This window comes from Labrus bergylta, chromosome 2 (assembly GCF_963930695.1).
Source record: "Labrus bergylta chromosome 2, fLabBer1.1, whole genome shotgun sequence".
Lineage (NCBI taxonomy): Eukaryota > Metazoa > Chordata > Actinopteri > Labriformes > Labridae > Labrus > Labrus bergylta.
The window spans coordinates 14,096,504-14,116,725 of record NC_089196.1 but is presented as its reverse complement, the minus strand read 5'-3'; the positions used below and the strand labels follow the sequence as shown (position 1 = coordinate 14,116,725).

Genomic DNA, 20,222 nt, shown 5'->3' with positions numbered 1-20,222 from the left:
CATCATCGGCTTCATTTAATATTATTATTTGTAGTTAGAGGTTCATGTTATACTCAGTGTTAAAAGACAAATGTGAGCAGACCTCACTCTTCACTTTCTTTCAATGTTTTCCCTGTTGGCCAGATTGCCTTTCCCCAAAGGTTTTGTTTGTTAGTATTGCATCTTATTTGAACTACAGAAATAATGCAATTTGTAGCTCATCTCCAACCATCATCTGCTTTGTACGAGAGACAGTTTCGTCCGCCCCCGCTGTTAAGACTGTTAGGCTGTTGCACAAGAACACAGTAATATATTTTTTCAATTGAGCTCATTGTTTCGATGGAGCTCTCTGACTAGTTGAACTCGCCGACTGAACTTTAGCGGATGGTTGACCCTGTTATCACACAAGCTGACATTAGGAACAGAGACACGAATCTAGACTTGCAGATGTGTTTGTCTGTATTGGCATCCCTAGCTTCCCAGTTAATCCAATAAGAAATAATGTGATATTCATGAGCTTACTTTTTTCTGTGTTATTTTCTTAAGAAGGTCTACTGGAAACACGTTTGTATTCCCTACAAAACATCTGAAACACCACTTATAGTTCACTTGGTTGCTTTTCCACTTGTTTGCTAGCCCTGTTATGTTGTTAGCATATTGATTCAGGCTGTGGCACACGCTCTCTGACATCATTCAAATACCTTCTCACCTCAATCATGTGATACAGCGCAGGCCGTCCGTCTTTTAGTCTCGATAGGAGAAAACAATGAGATCTCTATCTGTAATACTATTACCTGCCGTAATAAGGTTAGAGCTGCCTGGGTTTACCTTAGTAAGGCAACGGAAAACTTTATTAGGTTTAAGACCTTTTGCTTTTCTACTTTTTCTGCTGCGGCTGATACATACAAGTCTTTAAGCCCTGGAGAGAAGAAGGTATCAGCTAGGTAAAAAAAAAAAAAAAAAGGTCTAGATGGCCCCTCATCTCACTTCTTCTCCTGCAACAAACAAAGTGTTATCTTTCAGGGCGTGGAACCTTTCTTATTTTTTTTTTACGTGTTGACGGGAGTAGTTTCAGTGTGGCACTGTGCGCCTGATTACAGGGGGAGTCTTAATCAGGTGGTGCAGCCTGCTCGGGGCCCCTGGGGCCAAGAGTGTGCTACATCCTGTCAGACTGCACAGAGAAACAATCAATCATCAGAACGGCTCCAAGACAGAGGAGAGAGAGAGAGAGAGAGAGAGAGAGAGAGAGAGAGAGAGGGCAGGAAGATAGGAGCGATGGAAGAAGAAGGGAAAGAAAGAACATGATGAGGGGAGAAGGGAAAGAAAGAGACAGTGCCCTTGTGGAGACTAACATAGAGTTATAAAGACGCGAGAACGCCTATGAAAATCCAATGAGTCTAGTTAGACTAGAAGCCACGCTGTGATGTAAAAGTGCAGCGTGGAAGCCAAGGCCACGTCAAAGCTCATAACAACTGATGTCTAACATTTTCATTGCACCCCCTGTCTCTCTAACCTTCACCTACATGTTTGTTTCACTGTCCTGGCAAAGCGTCATCCTCACTGTCACGTTGTAAAAGTGATCACATTTTGGCCGTGGTTTCAAACCACCTAACAGATAACCACAAATCCAGGAGGAGAGAGAATCAAAGAGAAAGACGAACAGAGGGATTGAGGTGGGCCGAGATTTTACACTCTCCGGGCTCTGTCTGAAGGCTGTGTAATGATGCGGCTCTTTAAAGAACGTCTTAAATGAAAGGCCAGAACAATCCTCGGTGACAGGTGGGATTCTTTATCTAACAGAGAAGGAGAGACAGGACAGAGCCAACAGACACACACGCACAGCCTCGCATGCACACGTTCTGGCTCTGGACATACATAAACTACAGCAGATACCACATAGGGGATTTCCTGCTCTGTCCATGTGAAGCAGAGGAGTCGAGACAGACAAACAGCAGATCCCATAAAGGTGATTTATAGAATTTAAAAAGATGTGCATTCTTGGCACACCATAAAGGATATTAAGTGCTCTAAGGGAGGGCTTGGACATAGATCCCACCAAAACCTTTTAATCTGCACTCTGGATAAAAAAAAAAAAAAAAAAAAATCTTTTCAAAATGTTTAAAATATGGGAATGTGTGTGCACGTTTTTTGTGTGTGTGTGTTTAAGGGAGAGCGACACAGACAGACAGAGAGAGTGCGAGCAAGAGAGAACACTTTTGTGATATGAAAAAATCCAGTGTTGTTCTTAGTCTGCCTCTCCTGGCAGGGCAAAAAGTGGAAAAATGTTTGGCTCACCTCTTGCCCCATCCCCCAGGAGAAGACATTCCCACCATCTAAAAAAAGAGAGAGAGAGAGAGAGAGAGAGAGAGAGAGAGAGAGAGAGAGAGAGAGAGAGAGAGAGAGAGAGAGAGCACAGTTAGACAACAGTCTGCAAACAATTCAAGAGAGGCAACAAATAGAAGCCTTGGGTTAAAATAGAAAAAAAAGAAGAGGGAGAGAAGGGAAATGCGCAGCTGACAAAAGTGGCTCAAGCATCATACATCAAGCACTTGTTACCTCTCCCGGTGCTTGTGATTGCACATGACTGCAAACAAGTCAGTGATAAAAATCTGAAGAAAGATGAGACCGATCGGGCTGGCTTTAAAGATCATCAATCACGGCCCTGTAAGCTCAGATATTATTAGTTCAAGTAAAGCTGCACTCTTCCATTTTATGGACATCATAAAAGACTTTTGGGGGGTTGAGGTGGAGTGGAGGAGATCCCCCAGTGTTTTAACTAGGACTGGGATGGATGTGTTTGGAAAAGCAGACCGGATGGATGGACAGCCCTAATGTAGTAGCTCTAAATGAATCACTCACGCTGCACCGGGAGAGAGACGAATGTGGGATGAGAGTATTAGGCTCCACTTACAAAATATTAGAATAAGTAAAAGTATAAGACTGTGTGGGTTTGTATGAAGCCATGTGTGTTTGACCTTTATGCATCTTTGGACTCATATGCAGTATATACAAAGATGTGTTTTTTGGTATTGTGTTTCTTCATTCAATGAACACAGGATGACTGGAAATTGAATTGATTTAATCTCTATAGGTGTTGATTTTAGAGACAATAAACAATGTCCAAAATGCATCAAATAGCAATCTGTTTCTGTGGGGTATAAATCAGTTAAACTAGACACTTTTATTAATCTCCTGATGTGAACTTTCTTTTTCCTTAAAGAGTATCATATTTTTAAGGGAAAGACAGTTCGTCCAAATATTCATGTGGTCTTGGTTATGTTGGTGCAAACACACACACCCTCAGGACACATTAAAGAAACATGATAGCTTCATTAGATCAAAAAAATCACAGAGCAGAGTGGCTCACTGTGACCTGCAACAAACATCACATCTAGACCGTAAAAACTTTCAAGACAACGTTCTAACAGCAACAGGGTTTTGCAAAAATGAATAGAGTGAATATAAATGTATTCCCTGTTAGTGTGAATTTTCGAATGAGTAGAAAAGAAATGTATTGAATATGTTGTTTATAAAGAAGAGACCATGTTGTATTCTACATCTGGCTGTAGATGTTTTGCTTGATATCTCTGATGGTGGTCGGTTGACAAATATTTGCTGTTTTCCTTTGATTTCATGTCTCCTATGTGTTTATGAACCCTCTATTATGTCTGTATGCAGACCTGCTCGCTGTATGTTGGACATTTTGATAACTGTGCTGCTGCCCACGTTGGCCAGGACACTCTAGGAATAGAAATTTTTAATGTCAAATAGTTGTATACTGGTTAAATAAAGGTTAAATAAAATAAATTATACTGACACTGAATGATGCTTGTTTGTTTATGTTTTAAAATGTGCGTACCAAACACCTGCTGACATTTTTTTAAAGCTGTCTAAGATATAATTTATTGAAGAGCCCTTATCTTCTACTGAGTGTCCTTTTATCATTCAGCTGTTAACTTGCAATAGTTTAGAGAGTTAAATAAACATACCATAACATGTCCCGCTATTAATGCGGTCACATTGATCAACTTTTTCTGTCTAACATGTTTGTCAATCCATACAACTACTGCCTGAGCAATGTCTCTGTTTTCTGTTTCACTTCTTCCTCACAGGCTTTTTTCTTTCTCTCTCTCTCTCTTTCTGTCTGCCAGTGAGGACATAAAGGCCAGTGTGAAGTCCATCACTGGCTGCTGAATAGATGCCCTTTGTGCCTCAGAACTTTATTCAAAGGCAGAAAGGACCCCAGCCCTGCCATAGCACCTCAATGTGTTGCCTGATTTAAAAGAACTTGCTTATCCACTAATGTCTGCCTGAAAGCCGTGTCAGTTAAAAAAAACAAAAAAAAAATGTGAAATCAAAAATCAAGAGGGTCTTAAGTGTGAACAACACATTTGATATTGAAAAAACTGTTTGATTTTTCATACAAAGTGCTGAACTGGCCATGCAGTTACTAAGGTCTGTACGGTTGTCACAGAAACCTGACATGTTTTTTTTTACGGTTGCCTTGACCTTATAGAATATATAGGACGTCTAAACCTCAATACGTTACCTTTTTATCATAGCCAAATAAATGTAATTTAGTGTTAGAGCCAGCTCGTTGTAATAAGATCATTTGGGGGGGTTGTGTTTTAAAAAGGATACTTGTGATACCATTGTGAGCAACTTAGCTTTTGAAATGTCTTGCTTTGGCATTTCTGAAAAGGGATGCTTGCAGAGGGCATCAATAACACACCAATCCCTCTCTCTGTCTGTCCCTCTCCTCTGTCGGAGACCCTTGCTGGGCTTGTTAGGCTTGACACTGGCACCCTAGTGAACAAAAGGACTGCATGGCTTAGGGCTGCCCAGGAATGTCAGCGGGTTCACATTTCACATGCAGATGCGTGACCCCAGAGCCCTTTAGTGGGAAGGTGCGCTTTAACCTCACAGAGCAGCAAGAGGAGGGGAGGATGGGGGTAAGGGGCACCTTAAGGGGAAAATAGGAAGGGGGGAGGGGTGAAGAATTAGAACGACTTGAGTTTGCACTGCTCGCATCTGCTCTTACAATATTATATGTCTTCCTCAGTCTCTATCTTTTCCCTCTCTTTCATAAAACACTGATGCACACAGTTAAACTCTGCTGATATACCTTACAGAATATTTTAAATGTCGATATTCTGGAAAGTTGTCACTGCCGTCTACTTCATGAGTGATCTGTGGCGCGCCCCCTCTCTTCCCCCTACTCTGAAACACATGAAAGCATTAACTTTTTAAGTGCATACTTAAGATTTCTCCCCAAATAATTGAAAAAGCACAATGGGAGGGGTTATGTAAGGCAAAAGTACTGTGAGCTCTGCAAAAGAAACCAAAGCTACTGTCATCTGCTCTCTGTAGGCCCAGGCAGGCACAGTTTCAACTCAAGGGCTTCACACTTCTGTAAGTCGTTCTCCTTCCCTCGCTGCTCTTGCTATCCTAACTCTCGCTGCACCGTTTGCCTCTCCCTCTCTCCTTTGCTCTCGATAGTGAAAACTTCAAAGACAACAAGATCTTCTGCAAAAGCATGAAACTCAAAGCTCCTTGTTTGTTCTGACCCTGAAGCCCCTTGCTGCAACCCTCCACCTCCAACTTGTAAATCCTGCAAAATACATGAGGAGACCAAATCCAGTATTGCTTTTTTTCCCTGCCTGCCTGCAACCCTCATTCCTCCTTTTCCATACTGTTGAGTTACTTTTGCAGAAAGCAGCTCTAACACATAGCACTGAATCCACAATAATGACCTTACAAAACTGATGACAAGGTATATAAGTTTCTTGTAAGGCAAAGGAGCATACACTTTTAAAATACACTTCTTTTATTCGACTGAGATAGTGAAAGTGGAAATCAATACCACACAAATGTGTGTGCATACACAGTGAACAAGGGCACATATTCATGCTGCCACACTGACTCAACTAGCTTGGCCTCTGTAGGTGTCTGAGTTGAAGATTGGAGTTGTGATTTCTTTCAGGGAAGTACAAAAGGTCTCCATCTATCAGAAGGTTGCTACCCTAAGCCAGGCGCAGATCTGTCATAACTGGGAAATAAAGACGATAAAACCGTGTAAAAAAATATAGCACAGTAAAACGTATGGTGCTAACAGTTACCCTAAGATGACAATAAAGAGAAAATCAAGAGAGGCCACTCAGGTTTAGAGCATTCTCTTGTCATCTTGAAGAGCAATAATGCTTGGCTCGGTATAATAAAGTTTACCTTGGAGGATGTATTGAGTAGTAAAACATTGCCTACTATTCACAAAAATGAATACATGTCTCATATTTAAATTAAAAATCAAATAATTGGTTTGATTATTTACATTCAAATTAAAGACAAAAACCGTATCCAGGGCAGTGATTGTTTTCAACAATATTAGGAAAGTGTCATTAAATATCTATTTATTATGATGTTAACCTGTTTTCAAAGACCATTGCAATTTTTATCTTTAATAATCACCCATTTATGTGCTTATTTCAGTTAGAGTTCCATTCTGCAAAGAAATTAATCTAAATTCATGCAGAGTGCTTAATTGTTTATCTGTATAGTCTACACAGTGTGTGTGTTTGTGTTTGTGTGTGTGTGTGTGTGTGTGTGTTTAGCAGTTCTGCCCTCTAATAGTTGAGACATCTATAGCATCCAGAGCAAGGCCAGGGAGCAAGGGAGCAATCCATAGGCCTGCGTAGCCATGGCAACTAAACAAGGAATAGGCTAGATGTCAGGCGAGCATGGCTAAATTACCCATTAGAGAAAGCAGGAAAGGGAGAGAGGGAATACTGGTCAGGGCACAAGAGGCTAATGGGGAGATAAGATGGCCAACATATAGACTACACACAGACACACACACACACACACACACACACACACACACACACACACACACACACACACACACACACACACACACACACACACACACACACACACACACACACACACACACACACACACACACACACACACACACACTAGCAAAACAGATAGGGGTTGTCATATAAAAGGTGCAAACACACACTGAAATAGAAAAATGCAATTAAATGCGTACAAAATCTGACAAATAAACACATACAAACACAATGTGTGCATGCATTAAAATATCCACAAACATTTGCTGATATGCAAATATATGCAACTACATGTGCACACACACCCAGATGGAAAAGCACACTGGCAACACACACGTGTGCACATGCACACACATGCAGACAAAGGACACAAAGAGAAGACAAAATGGTTTTAATAAAGACGCCCTCTTGGAGAGGTTGCTTGTGGATGTGAGAGAGACATATTTATAGGAATCCTCCTGTGAGATCCTCTGCTCAACCTCACATTTGTGAACAAGAGAGAGCGAGAGACAGATAGAGAGATGTTGTGTTATTGCCTGTTTCTTCATCGTAATCCTTGATGCATGGTCTTTTATTTGGGTCTATACTAATGAATAAAAAATAAAGAATGAATCAGTGTAAGTATCTGAACCACTGCAGAAATGAAAAGGTAAAAGGGGATTGGCCCTGTGGTTTATTCCTGCTGTGCACAGACATGCATGCACACACACACACCTTCAGGAATCCAAACAAGCTCACAAACTCACACTCTGAACATAATTTCCTCACACCCACACACGCACACACACACCCACACACCCACGCATACACACACACACACACGCACACACACGGACACACACACACACACACACACACACACACACACACACACACACACACACACTGCTTCATGCACACACTGACACACAGCCCCTCCACACACAGAGTCAGGCAGTCTTCTTCTGACTTTAATGCTGCATATTCATTTGCATGCGCCATAATTAGCGTCAGGCACACAGAGGCTGGTCCTGGGGGAGCTCTGTGATAACCGCTTCCCCTTCTATTAGGGCTCTCATTCCAAGAGTGTCAGACATTGCACATCTTCATTGTGGGGCCTGCAGCACATCGGCTCAGAGGAACCTCTGCTGCTGTAGCTACTGCCGGAGCATGCAGGAGTAGAGGCGAGACAGCGGGGACAAGTGGGCTGAAGAAAAGGTGGAGGATGCCAGACTCGGTGGAGGGTGAGAGCTGAAGTAGACAAAAAGAGGACTGCAAGATATAAAAGGGAAAAAGAATGAGGTAATAAGTTTGGGAGACAAAGAGAAAGACGGAAAGAGAGACAAAGAGAGGTAGAGCATGGCAAAAGCAGTTACACATTGTGCAGCAGACAGACAGAGAGACAGGCTGGACAGAGGTAATGAATGCAGTTATTAAATTGTTTCAGCTGCAAAGAGGTCTATTCTTATGCCATTATAAAGGGAACAATTTATCCCCACTGATCGGCCCTGTCTCCTTTCTCCTCGCTCACTTTGATCTGCCAGCATATTGCCTTGATGTGTCCTATTCAATAGCGAATCTGGGGCAATTTTAATGCTTTTGTACCTCGCCACCGCTCCACTTCTCCCTCCCTGTTTAAAAATAGCTGTTAATTATAAGTGCAGTTTAAATGTCTCTAGTGACCCAGAAATGCAGGTTGGAGTGAGAAGAAGGGATTGAGCATCTCCAAGTTTAAAAAAAGCGAGACACTATTTCTTTCCCTCTTTATCACGCTTTCTTCAATCTCTCCTTTCTCCTCTCGCCCCCCTTCCTACTTCTTTGTCTTCTCAATTCACCTCCCCTTCGATTCTGCTTCTCCATTCCTTTAGTGTTCCTCCACATTTCTTTTCTCCATCTCGCTCTCTGTTTCTCCTCTGTGGCGTTTCTTCAGCTCGGTGGGAGTGAGCAGGGCTGGAGGATAGGGGATTCAGCTCTTTCTCTCCAACACCCGAGAGAACTGCAGTGAGACATTGGAGACCATGGCTGTGAAACCGCTTCAGTCTGCAGATTGTATGTGCGTCACACCGAGTCTTTGTATCTCTCTCCACAACTTCCTCTTCTTATGCAGCCGCAGGAGTGGGATGTTGAAAGGAAAGGCATGTGAAGGTGCGCTAGGTAGCGCAGTACGAGGCAGAAGCGCAGAGTATACCTGTGGGGAGGAGAAGGGGCTGTGCAGGGACCTGAGGTGTACACCTGGGGGGTGCAGTGTTATAAATAAAGCATTAGCCTCTTGAAGGTAACAGAGATGTAAGGGGCTGTCTCTGCAGCTCTTTTTTCCACACTAACTCTTACCAACAGTTAACCCGCAGGCATGTACAAGTGCTCCTTTCATCGCTGAAGAGGTACATGTAACAGAACAAAAAAATCACAAAGAGGTAAACTATGAGACTCTTTTGTCAAAATCTCAAAACTTTTTTATATGTGTCAGAGGTCAATGATAAACTTCCATCACATCAGAAAATGCTGACACACTCGACTGAAAGACTGATCCATCTTCTTGTTGTGACTTTGAAGAACTGTGTTGAACAAAGTAAATAAAGCTGAAAAAGTGAGAAGTGCTATCATTTGGTAACTCTCCAAACAGACCCGTCTTTTTGATAATCGTGATGTGTGTAACTCAAAGTATCCTATAACACTTTCTTATCTTTCCTATAACCACAACTCCATTCAATTGAATAGAAATAAACTACTTAATGTATCCAAAATATTGTCACCATTGAACTTTCTCTACACCCAAAGTCTACCTATGCTGTAAAACAACATCAATACATCACAAGAAAAAAGGACATGCTTTATATGTTACACTTTCAACGCCTTTGACACCAACTCTAAAACACCATTTTAAGTTTGATGACACTGTCCCTTCAGAAACACTCAACTCAACACTGACCTTTCACAGAGTTCTGTTAGGCTTCAAGGGGGCGAAAGGCAAGGGACTTCAGAGCATTTCAATCAATCACAAGGCCAGGGGCAAGTATGTGTTCATTGCATTGTTTAAAGTTCATCATAATGTAACCTGGTAAGTAAAATATTCAACATTATTAAGATATTGTTTTTTTAATATAATGTATTTAAAAATATAATAAAACAACAATCATATCTTAATTCATGTAATGTTGAGATTCATGCTCGCTTTATTTCTCACACAAAAAATGCAGGTACAAATAATGGCATAAAACTGATTAGCAACACTTTGCAGAGAGAATATGGGAACACTGAGGATATTGTGACTATTTCTCTAAGCCAATTAACTATTCTGCTCCCCACTAATACTCTTATCTCTTATGCTTTTCCCATTCTCAAGGTACCCATGCCTAAACCATTTCGTAAACCATGTGAACGCTCCACAGCTGTGTATCATTCAACTGAAGAAATTGATAAGGTAATTTTCTCTCTTTTGTGTAAGAACACATACACACACATGTACATAGAACACAAACACACTGAAGGTCTCATTGCACTTAAAACTGTTTTATTTCACTTTCAGACTGCACAAATGTTGCCTTGTTCATGAATGAAACTATGTGAAGACACATGCTGACCTCAGCACACTGTAACCTGCACTACTGGCTCCGGGTTAAAATTAAAAAATGACCTCTCTGTGTCAGCCAGCTGTGTAGCGATATGAAATATGTCTCCATCACTATCTATGGTCCGGCCTGAAATTGGAAATATGTACAGGAGATGACTTAGCAGTGCTGAAACAAGCACTTGGTAAAGGTCCACTCACTCAAGGCAGACTAGCACTTGATAGATAAATGAGTACAATGTAGTGGTTGGTCCACGTGGTGTGGCTGCATTGATAGAACTCATAAAACAAAGTGTTAATGCTGTCCTTGGTGTGGGAGCCATGATAGTAAATAAAATGTTTTCTAGTGGCAGTGTGAGATGCATAAACACTGGCGTGGCCTTTTGACATCACACAAGTGGCAGCTAGTGAAAGCTGCTCTTAAACTCTCTTCAAATCATTCAAAGTAACAAGGCTGCCACTGTAACACCAGATGAATATTACATTTGTAAACCATGAATCGGAAATAAAGTATTTGCCTGTTCGTATCAAATGAAGGTAAATTACAGTCAAACAAATGAAGACATATTAGTTTTAAATAGTCAGTATGGTAATTATTGAAGGGTTCTGGTTCATACAAACATGTTTTAATTTCAAGATGGTCATTTTCATTGTTTTCCAAAGCTCTAAAGCAAAGGCTAGAGTGAAATTACAAAATGTGAAATCATCAGTTCTAAAAAAAAAAAAAAAAAAAAAAAAAGCTGCTGCACTAATATGTGCAGTCAGTCACATAAAGGTCACATTTTTTCGTATTGTTCTTGAACCTCAAGTGAGCCATGTTATTTGGAAAAATGTTAATTGAAATGGATCGGATTAATTTGGAATTCACAAATTCACTTCATACATATGTGAAGCAAGTTCTGTTTAAGTAGTCTAAAACTACAGTAGTCCCTTAAAATGTCCAAGTAGAAGGCACACATTAATTGATGCCAATGTAGTTGGAATTTAAAAATCTAAAGACCACAATGTTACTTGATCACAGAAATGCAGAAAAAAACATTAAACAAGGGATAAAAGAAAAAAAACTGTGATGAGCAAAGATGACAATGTAGCGATGGGACTAAGAGATGAAGTTAATGACCTTGATAAGACTGGGGGCATGCACAGCCTGAGGAGAAGATGTGCTGTGTTGCTGTGACAGCGGTGTAGTAGTGCTTGAGAGAAACGGAGGTTGTGGAGCCTGCACTTCTGGCTGGTGTTACACATTAGTGTTGTTGTGTTGTTGTTAGCTGGGGGTATTAATGGTGAATGTTTGCACATTTTATGTGTGTGTGTGTGTGTGTGTGTGTGTGTGTGTGTGTGTGTGTGTGTAGTTTGTGTTTACAGAGCGAGGTAAGAAGACATCCCGGTCGAGGCCTTGCATGGTGACAGATTGGCTGATACCAATCTAATGAGATAAGGAACGTATGCAAATGAACCTGGCCACAGTTCACACTAATCAGCTTAACGGCCCGATAGATAACAGCTATCTGTAACATCGCTTGAACTCACACACACACGCACGCACGCACGCACGCATGCACGCACACGCACACAGGCTGTTAGAAGTTAAAACAATCAGTGAGAGGATTTTTCATGCCATGTGGAAATACAGTTACACATTAAAGGCCCCCTCAAGACTCGGTGTAATAAAGATCATGAGTCAAACAGTTCATCACATCAGTAAACTACAAAGAATCTTTAAGTGCAAGTGTAAAATGACAGGGTAGCTCATGGTACTATACGCAATACATGGCCCACGATAACATCACGATTAACGATTCTCGAGAATCGATTTTCTCATGTAAACCTGTATATGCGTCCGTTCCTGTTACAGCTACTGTCATATTCTCCTCAATGTCTGTAACTACAAAGAGTGTTAATCAAACAGTGCTTCCCATTGAGATGTGCTACTAGGCAGCTCTGAGCAAATCTGTGCAAAGCCACAATCCTGTAATTATGCCAACACATTAATGTACCTATAAATTAATGATGTTTCTCATAGTATCTTCAAAGTTTGGTTAAAGGTTTGGAAGGATGCTTCCCCATTTCCTTAAAGTGAAAATGTGGGGTTGTGGTGTAATATGAGTGATATGTACTTGGAGCATTATTTGATGGGCAACATTGATAGCCATTAGCGCTATGGTAGAATTTTTGACAAAGCAGAACAACTCAGCAGAACACTGGGTCGTTTCAGTCAGCTTTTCGTTCCTCCGTAACCTTTAAACTCATGACATAGGAGCACCGGTGTAAGTCTCATTCAGCACTCTAGTTGGTAGAATGCATTTCCCTGTCAATGTTAATAAAATATGCAATGACTGGCATGTAGTACTCCTTGCCCAGTAAAGTACTCATCGCAGGCGAGTACAATTTTGTTGTACAGTTTTTGAACATAAAACTGAAGCAACTTTTTGTTTTTAGCTTCTTATAGATTTAGGAAGCACATCTCTTAACTGCTTTTACCCACTGTCACATTTAACCTTGCTGTCTTCTTTCACCCTAATCCCAAGGTCAACTTGTAGTTCAGCCGATTCTGCTCATGTTACCCTTATTCATGTTATAAGCACCACTGAGAGGAGATCTGTTAAGAGCGTCACATTCTGAAAAATGTTTATATTAATATTTGCAGTGAGCATACTGATAACTGGTTCACACAAGTCAGGAAGACGATATATTTTGTACCACACCTACTTTCTACACCTTGCACACACTGCATAAGTTCAAGACAAATGGGGAAATAGATGCTAATGTGTAAAGGTCATTGACTTCTTGCAGTAATGTTGTTGACAAGCACAGGACACATGGCTCTGGAGAAGGAATGCATGATCAAAAATAAGTGAAGGTAAAGAGGAAATGTTTGAGTAGAGCCTTATACCCATTCAGAATCAGAGGTGACCTGTCCATGACTTCTTTTTTAATTTGCATGTCCTTGTGGCGTTATTTCATCACTGTAAGTCAATATCTAATTAATATAAATTGTAGATTTGGCTGATGTCATGACAGTATTTTTGTAAGATAAAAAAAAAACAGGAATACATTTTCTCCTGCATTGTGATCCTTAGATTGCTATTTTCTGTCACATGCCAATTAATTGCATTCAACATATTTTATGTTTTCAGTCCATTTGAAATGCTTTCTCTGCAAAATAGCAGCCTAGTGCACAATGTAAGGATGTAGTTTTAAAAGGTGTGTTGTCACCAGACCGAGTGGAAATGTCATACTCCAGCTGCACTCCTCAACAAATCACTCCGCAGCTATCATTTTCTCCGGGAATCCAGGGCATCCTACTTTGTCTGGGGGCAAAACAGTGACTACCAGCAAATACTGACCTTGGAATAACACAGCTGCCTTTCATACAGTCTGTCCAATGGCCCTTGCTAAATGTGTATGTACGCATGTCAGAAATTCTTGCAGCTCGGACTATGCTGACATCTAGATTTACACCTTTATTTTGTCCCTGAAGATGCTTAATGTAGAGATTTACTTATTATTTCAACGTTATTTCCTGTGACAAACACACTTAATTTGTATATGAAATATTAAAATATGTTCAAGGATAGCTGTTGAGTGCAAGTATGTCTTACAAATCAAGTGGTTATGTCAACAGCTGCAATATAGCTATGAACCTTTGAATTTTTAATATTTCAGCATGCCATATCTTCAAACCTTTTCTTTCTTTCCCTCTCCTCCCTCATTCTGTCTCCTTTAATGTCTCTCTGCCTCTCCGATCTCTCTCTGACATTTACCACTAAGCCACCTATTTCAGTCGACCTATTCATAAGCAAAGCCGGGCCAAGACATCTTTATGGAAATCACTGCTCTGGGTGTGTTGATTTGCAAAGGGCATGGAAGCTGTTCAGGCTAGCTTCTCTCTCTCTCTCTCTCTCTCTCTCTCTCTCTCTCTCAGGTTAGAAGGAGAGAGATTGACATAGAGAGATGGACAGAGACTTCCATAAAGACATGCAGTGACGTAGAGGAAGTGAAATAGAGAGCACCTTGCTATAACTATATTGGTTGGCTCCAGTATGTTGGCGCCCCTCTTATCTGGCTAGAATCCCACACAGCATTCATCTAATGAAAACCTGGCTGACTGGCCGGCTGGCTGTCTCATCAAGGCCCATTGCCAAAGGTTCCTCTCCCCTGCATCAAAGTCACTCTGCTTTAATGTAGCTTTTATCAATGGCCAAGTAAAGGCAAATAACTTCAGTTAATATTTCAAATAAACCATGAAAAGAAATCTAAAGCAGAGAGATGAAGGGAGGGGACTAGTTATTCTTTAGGGGCACTCAAGTGCACTCATTGTGGTGAAATCACAGAGAGAATGTTTATTACACATGCATACATTTAACACACACGTGCAGACACAAATACAAGTTCTATTTTCCATTCACATCCAGGAACACAGAATGCACACATTTAGAAATATGGACCTAATATACATATAAAAGGCATTAACTATGGTGCAACATAGCCGTCACACTTTGAAAAAAAACCCCAAGTGTCGCATTACAGTAGACTGCTAAAACTGTGTTGGCTGGTGATAGCTCGGAGACCACAGCCAGACTACAGTAGCAGCCAGTTCCCCAGTGGATGACTGGGCTCTGAATATAAGCTCAGTCACTGTAACAAGCCTCACTTAGTCACTGGCTCTGTCAGAGGCTCTCTCTCCATACACCCTCTATGCAAACAGGCCACTTAAAAACACCATTACCAGGAGATTGCTCAAGCCTTAGCAAGCAGTTTTGAAGTGGTGTGTATGACAGAGTATGAGAGGACAAACACAGGTTTGATGAAATGGAAGGCGGATGATAAAATTGGGTAGGGGTCTTTGAAAGGAGAGGTTGGCTTAGGAAAGTATTGATGGCCCTGTAAAGTATACTTTTAAAGGCAAATGCCAATTACTCGTTTTGTAAACCAGTGATAGCTGAAAGAGCTAATATTTGTATAATTAGTCTTCAGGTGTATAGAGAATGGATATTGGGAAAAATGGCTTGCTTTGTGATATTGTCTGATTTAAAAAACAGTCAAATGGCTTATTTGGATGGTAATGGAATATACCGTTTTTTAATAGTTCAATTTTTTGTTCAAAAACTTGTGAAATGTGTGATTTTAAAAAAGAACACCCTTTACCCTGAATTTAAATAAATGGTTGATTGAGCACATCCGTGATTGTAGTGGCCTCATGAGAGAAAAAGGAATGATGAGTCACATGCTGACCCACAATGTCCCATCTCTACTCCATTACTCCCTCCCATCCTGTTTCACCCTCCACCACCGCACCCCCCATCCACCCATCTGTCTCTCATCCCTCTCTCTCACCCTCTTCCCCTTTCTCCCATTTCTCTCTCACCCATTTCCCATCTTTCTCTCATCTCTCTCTCCTCCAGCCTCTCATCACTTGTTCATAACTTCACAGCGGTCGTTAGGCAGAGTCACAATTTCCATCAAAGAGACCAAGACAGGGTATTTTTAGGTAGGGGCCTCGCTTTGAGCAGTCTTTCTGCAGAGAATAAACCATGTCCAAACATTAATGCCATGTTACACCGAAAGAAAGGCATGAGGCAAGACTCCCTTTTTCTCTCCTTCTCTTCTCTCTTTATTCTTTCCCTACTTGAGGGTAAGTGGCACCATGACTGCACGGTAACTATACGGGTGTACCCCCTGCCACCTTCACTGCCCCCTTGCTGTCCTCTGGATCAGTGTCAAGCGAGGGAGCAGATTGGGAGTGGGCATGGGTGTATGCCAAAGTATTCTGGGAAGGGCTCCAAAGAACATATTTGTTGAGTAGGGAAGGGAGCGGAAATGGCCTGGTGTCTGAGGGGAGGCACGGTTGAGAAAGCTGGGTGAAGCAAGGGTGAGAGACACCGAGCGTGTTGAGTCACTGGGTAAAACTGAGGTGGAGGGGGAACTGGGAGGGTTGCGCTTGCATGAGGACTGACTCATCACTTATGAAATGGGAATTCTAATTCTACTTATCAGTGATATTTCACTTTAAAAGTTGGATGACACCCAAAAGGAGAGCCTACATTATAAGATGGGGTTTAGCATGATTTTCAATAACTGATGTAATGCTTGTGATAACATTTTCAAAGATGATATAAAAAAATAAAAAAAATAAAAATAAATTACTTCAATATTTCTAAAATCAAGAAATTCTTAATTATGACAACAATAATCTGCAGGATTCTAAAAAAGTAGGTTGACCAGCATGATGGGTTTAGGTTGCATTATTTTTTTTAAGTAACTTAGTGCAAAAATAATTCTGCAGATGTCGACAACCATGCATGTCATTTGCAATAAGGGTGTAGCTTTTGTACTGCATTTGCCTGGTGGGAATGTGGTCAATAATGTCATTGATGTTCGGTATGAAATAAAGCATTACTAACAAAAGAAGAAAGCTTTCTTAAATCCTCAACGAATGGAGTAGACTGTTTTGTTGTGTTAAATTAATGTCTCATTGGATAACAAATTGCTAGTTATTTTTATGACCAATTCATCGTTCAATTGTCTTCCAAGAGAAGGAAAGTTTTCGGCTTCGGTCTGTTGTACAGTAGAAACCATTTAAAGACATCCCTTTGAGCTTTGTGTGCTCTGGCAAACTTTGATTAGCACATTTATTTTTTATTTTTTGTGACATTTCGCAAACTAAACAATATATTGATTATTCCCCAAAAAATCTGTATTCATCAGCAATCAAAATAATTGTTGTTAAAGCCCTAATTTGACTAAAGGTTTTGATCATAAACCATTCTACAACTCCTCATGTTAATGTCTGTATAAAGTTCTGTTCCTTATTGGTTAAATTCATATGTGAAAGAAAGAATAGGCCCTCTAACAAATAATTGATGATTTTGAGATGTTATTGTGTAACATGCTGCTAGCTGTCATCACTGTGTATGTTGGCACCTAACCCATGGCTTATCACCTTATAACTGTCTTACATGTTTCGTGCTAATGGACCTTCATACGATACGCTATGTGTTGGTTGCCTGCTGTGAAAGATTAATCTTTATTCATTTGTGATAAAGCCTTTCAAAAGCAGGCATATAACTTTGTCTTTGAAGAAGAAATAACAAACATAAAACCTCGAGCTAGGTGTGTGTCTCAAGCACAACCACCTGTTGATATGCTGTGTGTGTTTTCCATGTTATAGGGCAGGCCTGTGACATGCCATACTTGAGTGCCAGGGGTTTTGTAGGGTCAGTGCTATTTCACACACTTCCTGGAAAATGAGTGACCCTGGAACAAAACATACCGCCTGTGACACCAGGCAGTTTAGCCTTTGGACATGTTTTTTCACCATTGTATTAGGATGTTCTTTTAAAAACAAACACTGACAGTACATTTATATCTCTTTTCAGATTTTGGCCCGAGATTTAGTTTCATAACTATGTTGTAATCCGTGATTCTGAGCCAGCTGAATCATTGCCAAACCCTGCTGGATTATGAAATGCAGTAATATAACTCTTGACCACTCTCTAAAAATATCCAAACTAAACATTAACATGATTTCCTTCTATATCTTTGTTCTAAAATGGCTACAAGTTCAATACAAGTACAATATCAGCAATGACACACAGGCCAGCATGTTAGAATGAAGAATAGAAGCAGAGGTGAGGAGTGTGTGTGTGTGTGTGTGTGTGTGTGTGTGTGTGTGTGGTGGGTGTGTGTGTGTGTGGTGGGTGTCTTTTGTACAGACCTCAAAAGATGACACTGAAATGACTTACCTGGTTGACAAATGTCTATGATAAGTATGGTAAGTATGTTTTTGGCTCAATATTCCCCCACGCTGCTGCAGTTAAACTCTGAACAGGATGTGTGTTCACACACCTCACAAGGTCAGAAAAGCAACATCAAACAGATTGTTGAGTCCTTGTGGGATCAGGCTTTCTTTGGCTGCCTTTTGTCTTCCCTCTGTCACAAGAACACACACTCAGTTGAAAAGGCGCTATGAAAGTTCTCAGAGAGATGCACAAATATAAACCAGAGACCCATTCAGACAAACATAGACGGAGACAGGACTCATAAACACCCATGTACACAGTTGAATGTGTTAAAAACTGGCATATGTACACTTTTAACCTCCCCTTATTACACGCACACAACCCCACATCACAGGCTAGCGCGTACCATGTGCACCAGTTGGCATGTGGGGGTCATGCATAGCACATAAACTGGAAGCGGCACCTTCATGTAAATTCTTCCCTCTTGACAACTGAGCATTCTCATAAGCTCCAGTAGTCAGCTGTCTACTGCATTCTCCAAGGGGCAGGCATGACATTATGTTAATTTAGGGGGGCCTCCTAGGTGGGTGTCACTGACTTTAGTTACTTTGAGCAAGTGTGGAGTGGTGCCTAGATACATGAGTGTTTTAAAGTTAATAATGTACGACTCCCCATTGTTAAAAGAAAAGCATCGGGAATTTAAAACAAAATAAATAATACCTACATTAATAATGCTGTAATGCAAAATAAGGTCTTAAAAATTCATATCCTATTACATGTACAATGCTATCCTTGATATTGTGGGGCATCTTCATCCATCTGTATTAATGTAGTCCTCAATGTATTGCTACAAATAGATGTGCTAAGTGGCTGAATCCCTGTTGAATGTTTATTCAGGGAGTTGGATTATAATGAACAGGCACCTCCATGCCACAGTACTGGGCTTGATACCCTATAAGCCGAGCATTTCCTGCCCTATGAGAGCCATAATTAAGAGAATGCTGGACCACAGCAGCTCCTGAATCCTCCAGTCCTTTATGTGGCTTTTGATACGCGAGGCAGACAAGAGGCTACTGGAGAAGATAACCGTAACAATTCCATGACAAAGAGAAAAGCAGACATTCACGTAGCTCATAAATTATAGAAAATTAAAAAGGCATTCTAGCACGCAACAGGCTCTGAGAACATGTCGATAGACACGAGTCAAAGAACACACCTGCCACACAGTCTGGCCTTCTCACCCCCTCAGACTCCACTTCTTACCCTTTGCTTTGAACACAATGATTCATACAGAGAGCCATACAGTTCCTTACAAGGAGCAGCACAGGGGAGGGCAACAATTAGTCTGTTGGTAAACAATCCAGTCAGTTACAGCCCCTTGTCCCCGCCTCCGTGCTCATATCGCCCCACCCCAACCCATGAGGGGGTGCTTTGTAAAGCAAGGTGGAGAGTGTCAGACCACTTGAGCTCCACTTCAGAGTGCAGAGAGAGGCAAAGGGAAGGGGGAGTGGTGGGACTTCACTCCCTGCACTTATAAGTTAGCACGAACACTTCATAACACAAAGAACGATAAAATAGTTAACTTCTCAAATTTTCTGCAAAAAAGGAATGGACTATATCGCAGGCTGTGAAAGAACAGGAATTTAGTATAAAAATGCACCCCTAATAAAAGAAGGAAATGGGAAAATCAACCCTTTTGGTTAAATCAATATATTGAGCAGAGTGACCCGCTAGCCCTCTATTGCCCTGGTGAAAAGTAAACAGCAAGTAGAGAGAAGAAGAGATGAAGGTAGAGCTTGGAGAGTCGCCTTCTCCATAAGTGGACTACGTTGTTTTTTTATTCCTGTCTTTGTGTGGCTGCCAGTCTGGCATTTGACGTGTGTGCATCTGTGTTTCTGTGGATGTATATGCATTTTTTGGGCCTGTCTCCTCCAGTGTGTAAATGTGTGTGTGTGATTGGCTTGAGAGCATAGGGCATGGGGTTCAGGGCAACGTAAGGTAATCCTTTAAGTGGGAGACTTTACCTCTTTCAGAAAGTAAACAGCCAAGCAGTTGAGGGAGTATTGTTGTTGGGTAGTGTTACAGAACTGCAAGTGCCCCGGG

At 41.0% G+C, this 20,222-nt stretch overlaps 1 protein-coding gene across 1 annotated transcript in view; it reads right to left on the bottom strand.

Annotated features, from left to right (window-relative positions):
• LOC110001478 (uncharacterized) overlaps positions 1-20,222 on the bottom strand; it is a 222,303-nt gene that overhangs the window by 16,257 nt on the left and 185,824 nt on the right. Inside the window, exon 4 of the mRNA XM_065965363.1 lies at positions 2,275-2,312. Within this exon, the coding sequence (XP_065821435.1) occupies positions 2,275-2,312 (38 nt within the window). The remainder of the gene's footprint in view (positions 1-2,274; positions 2,313-20,222) is intronic.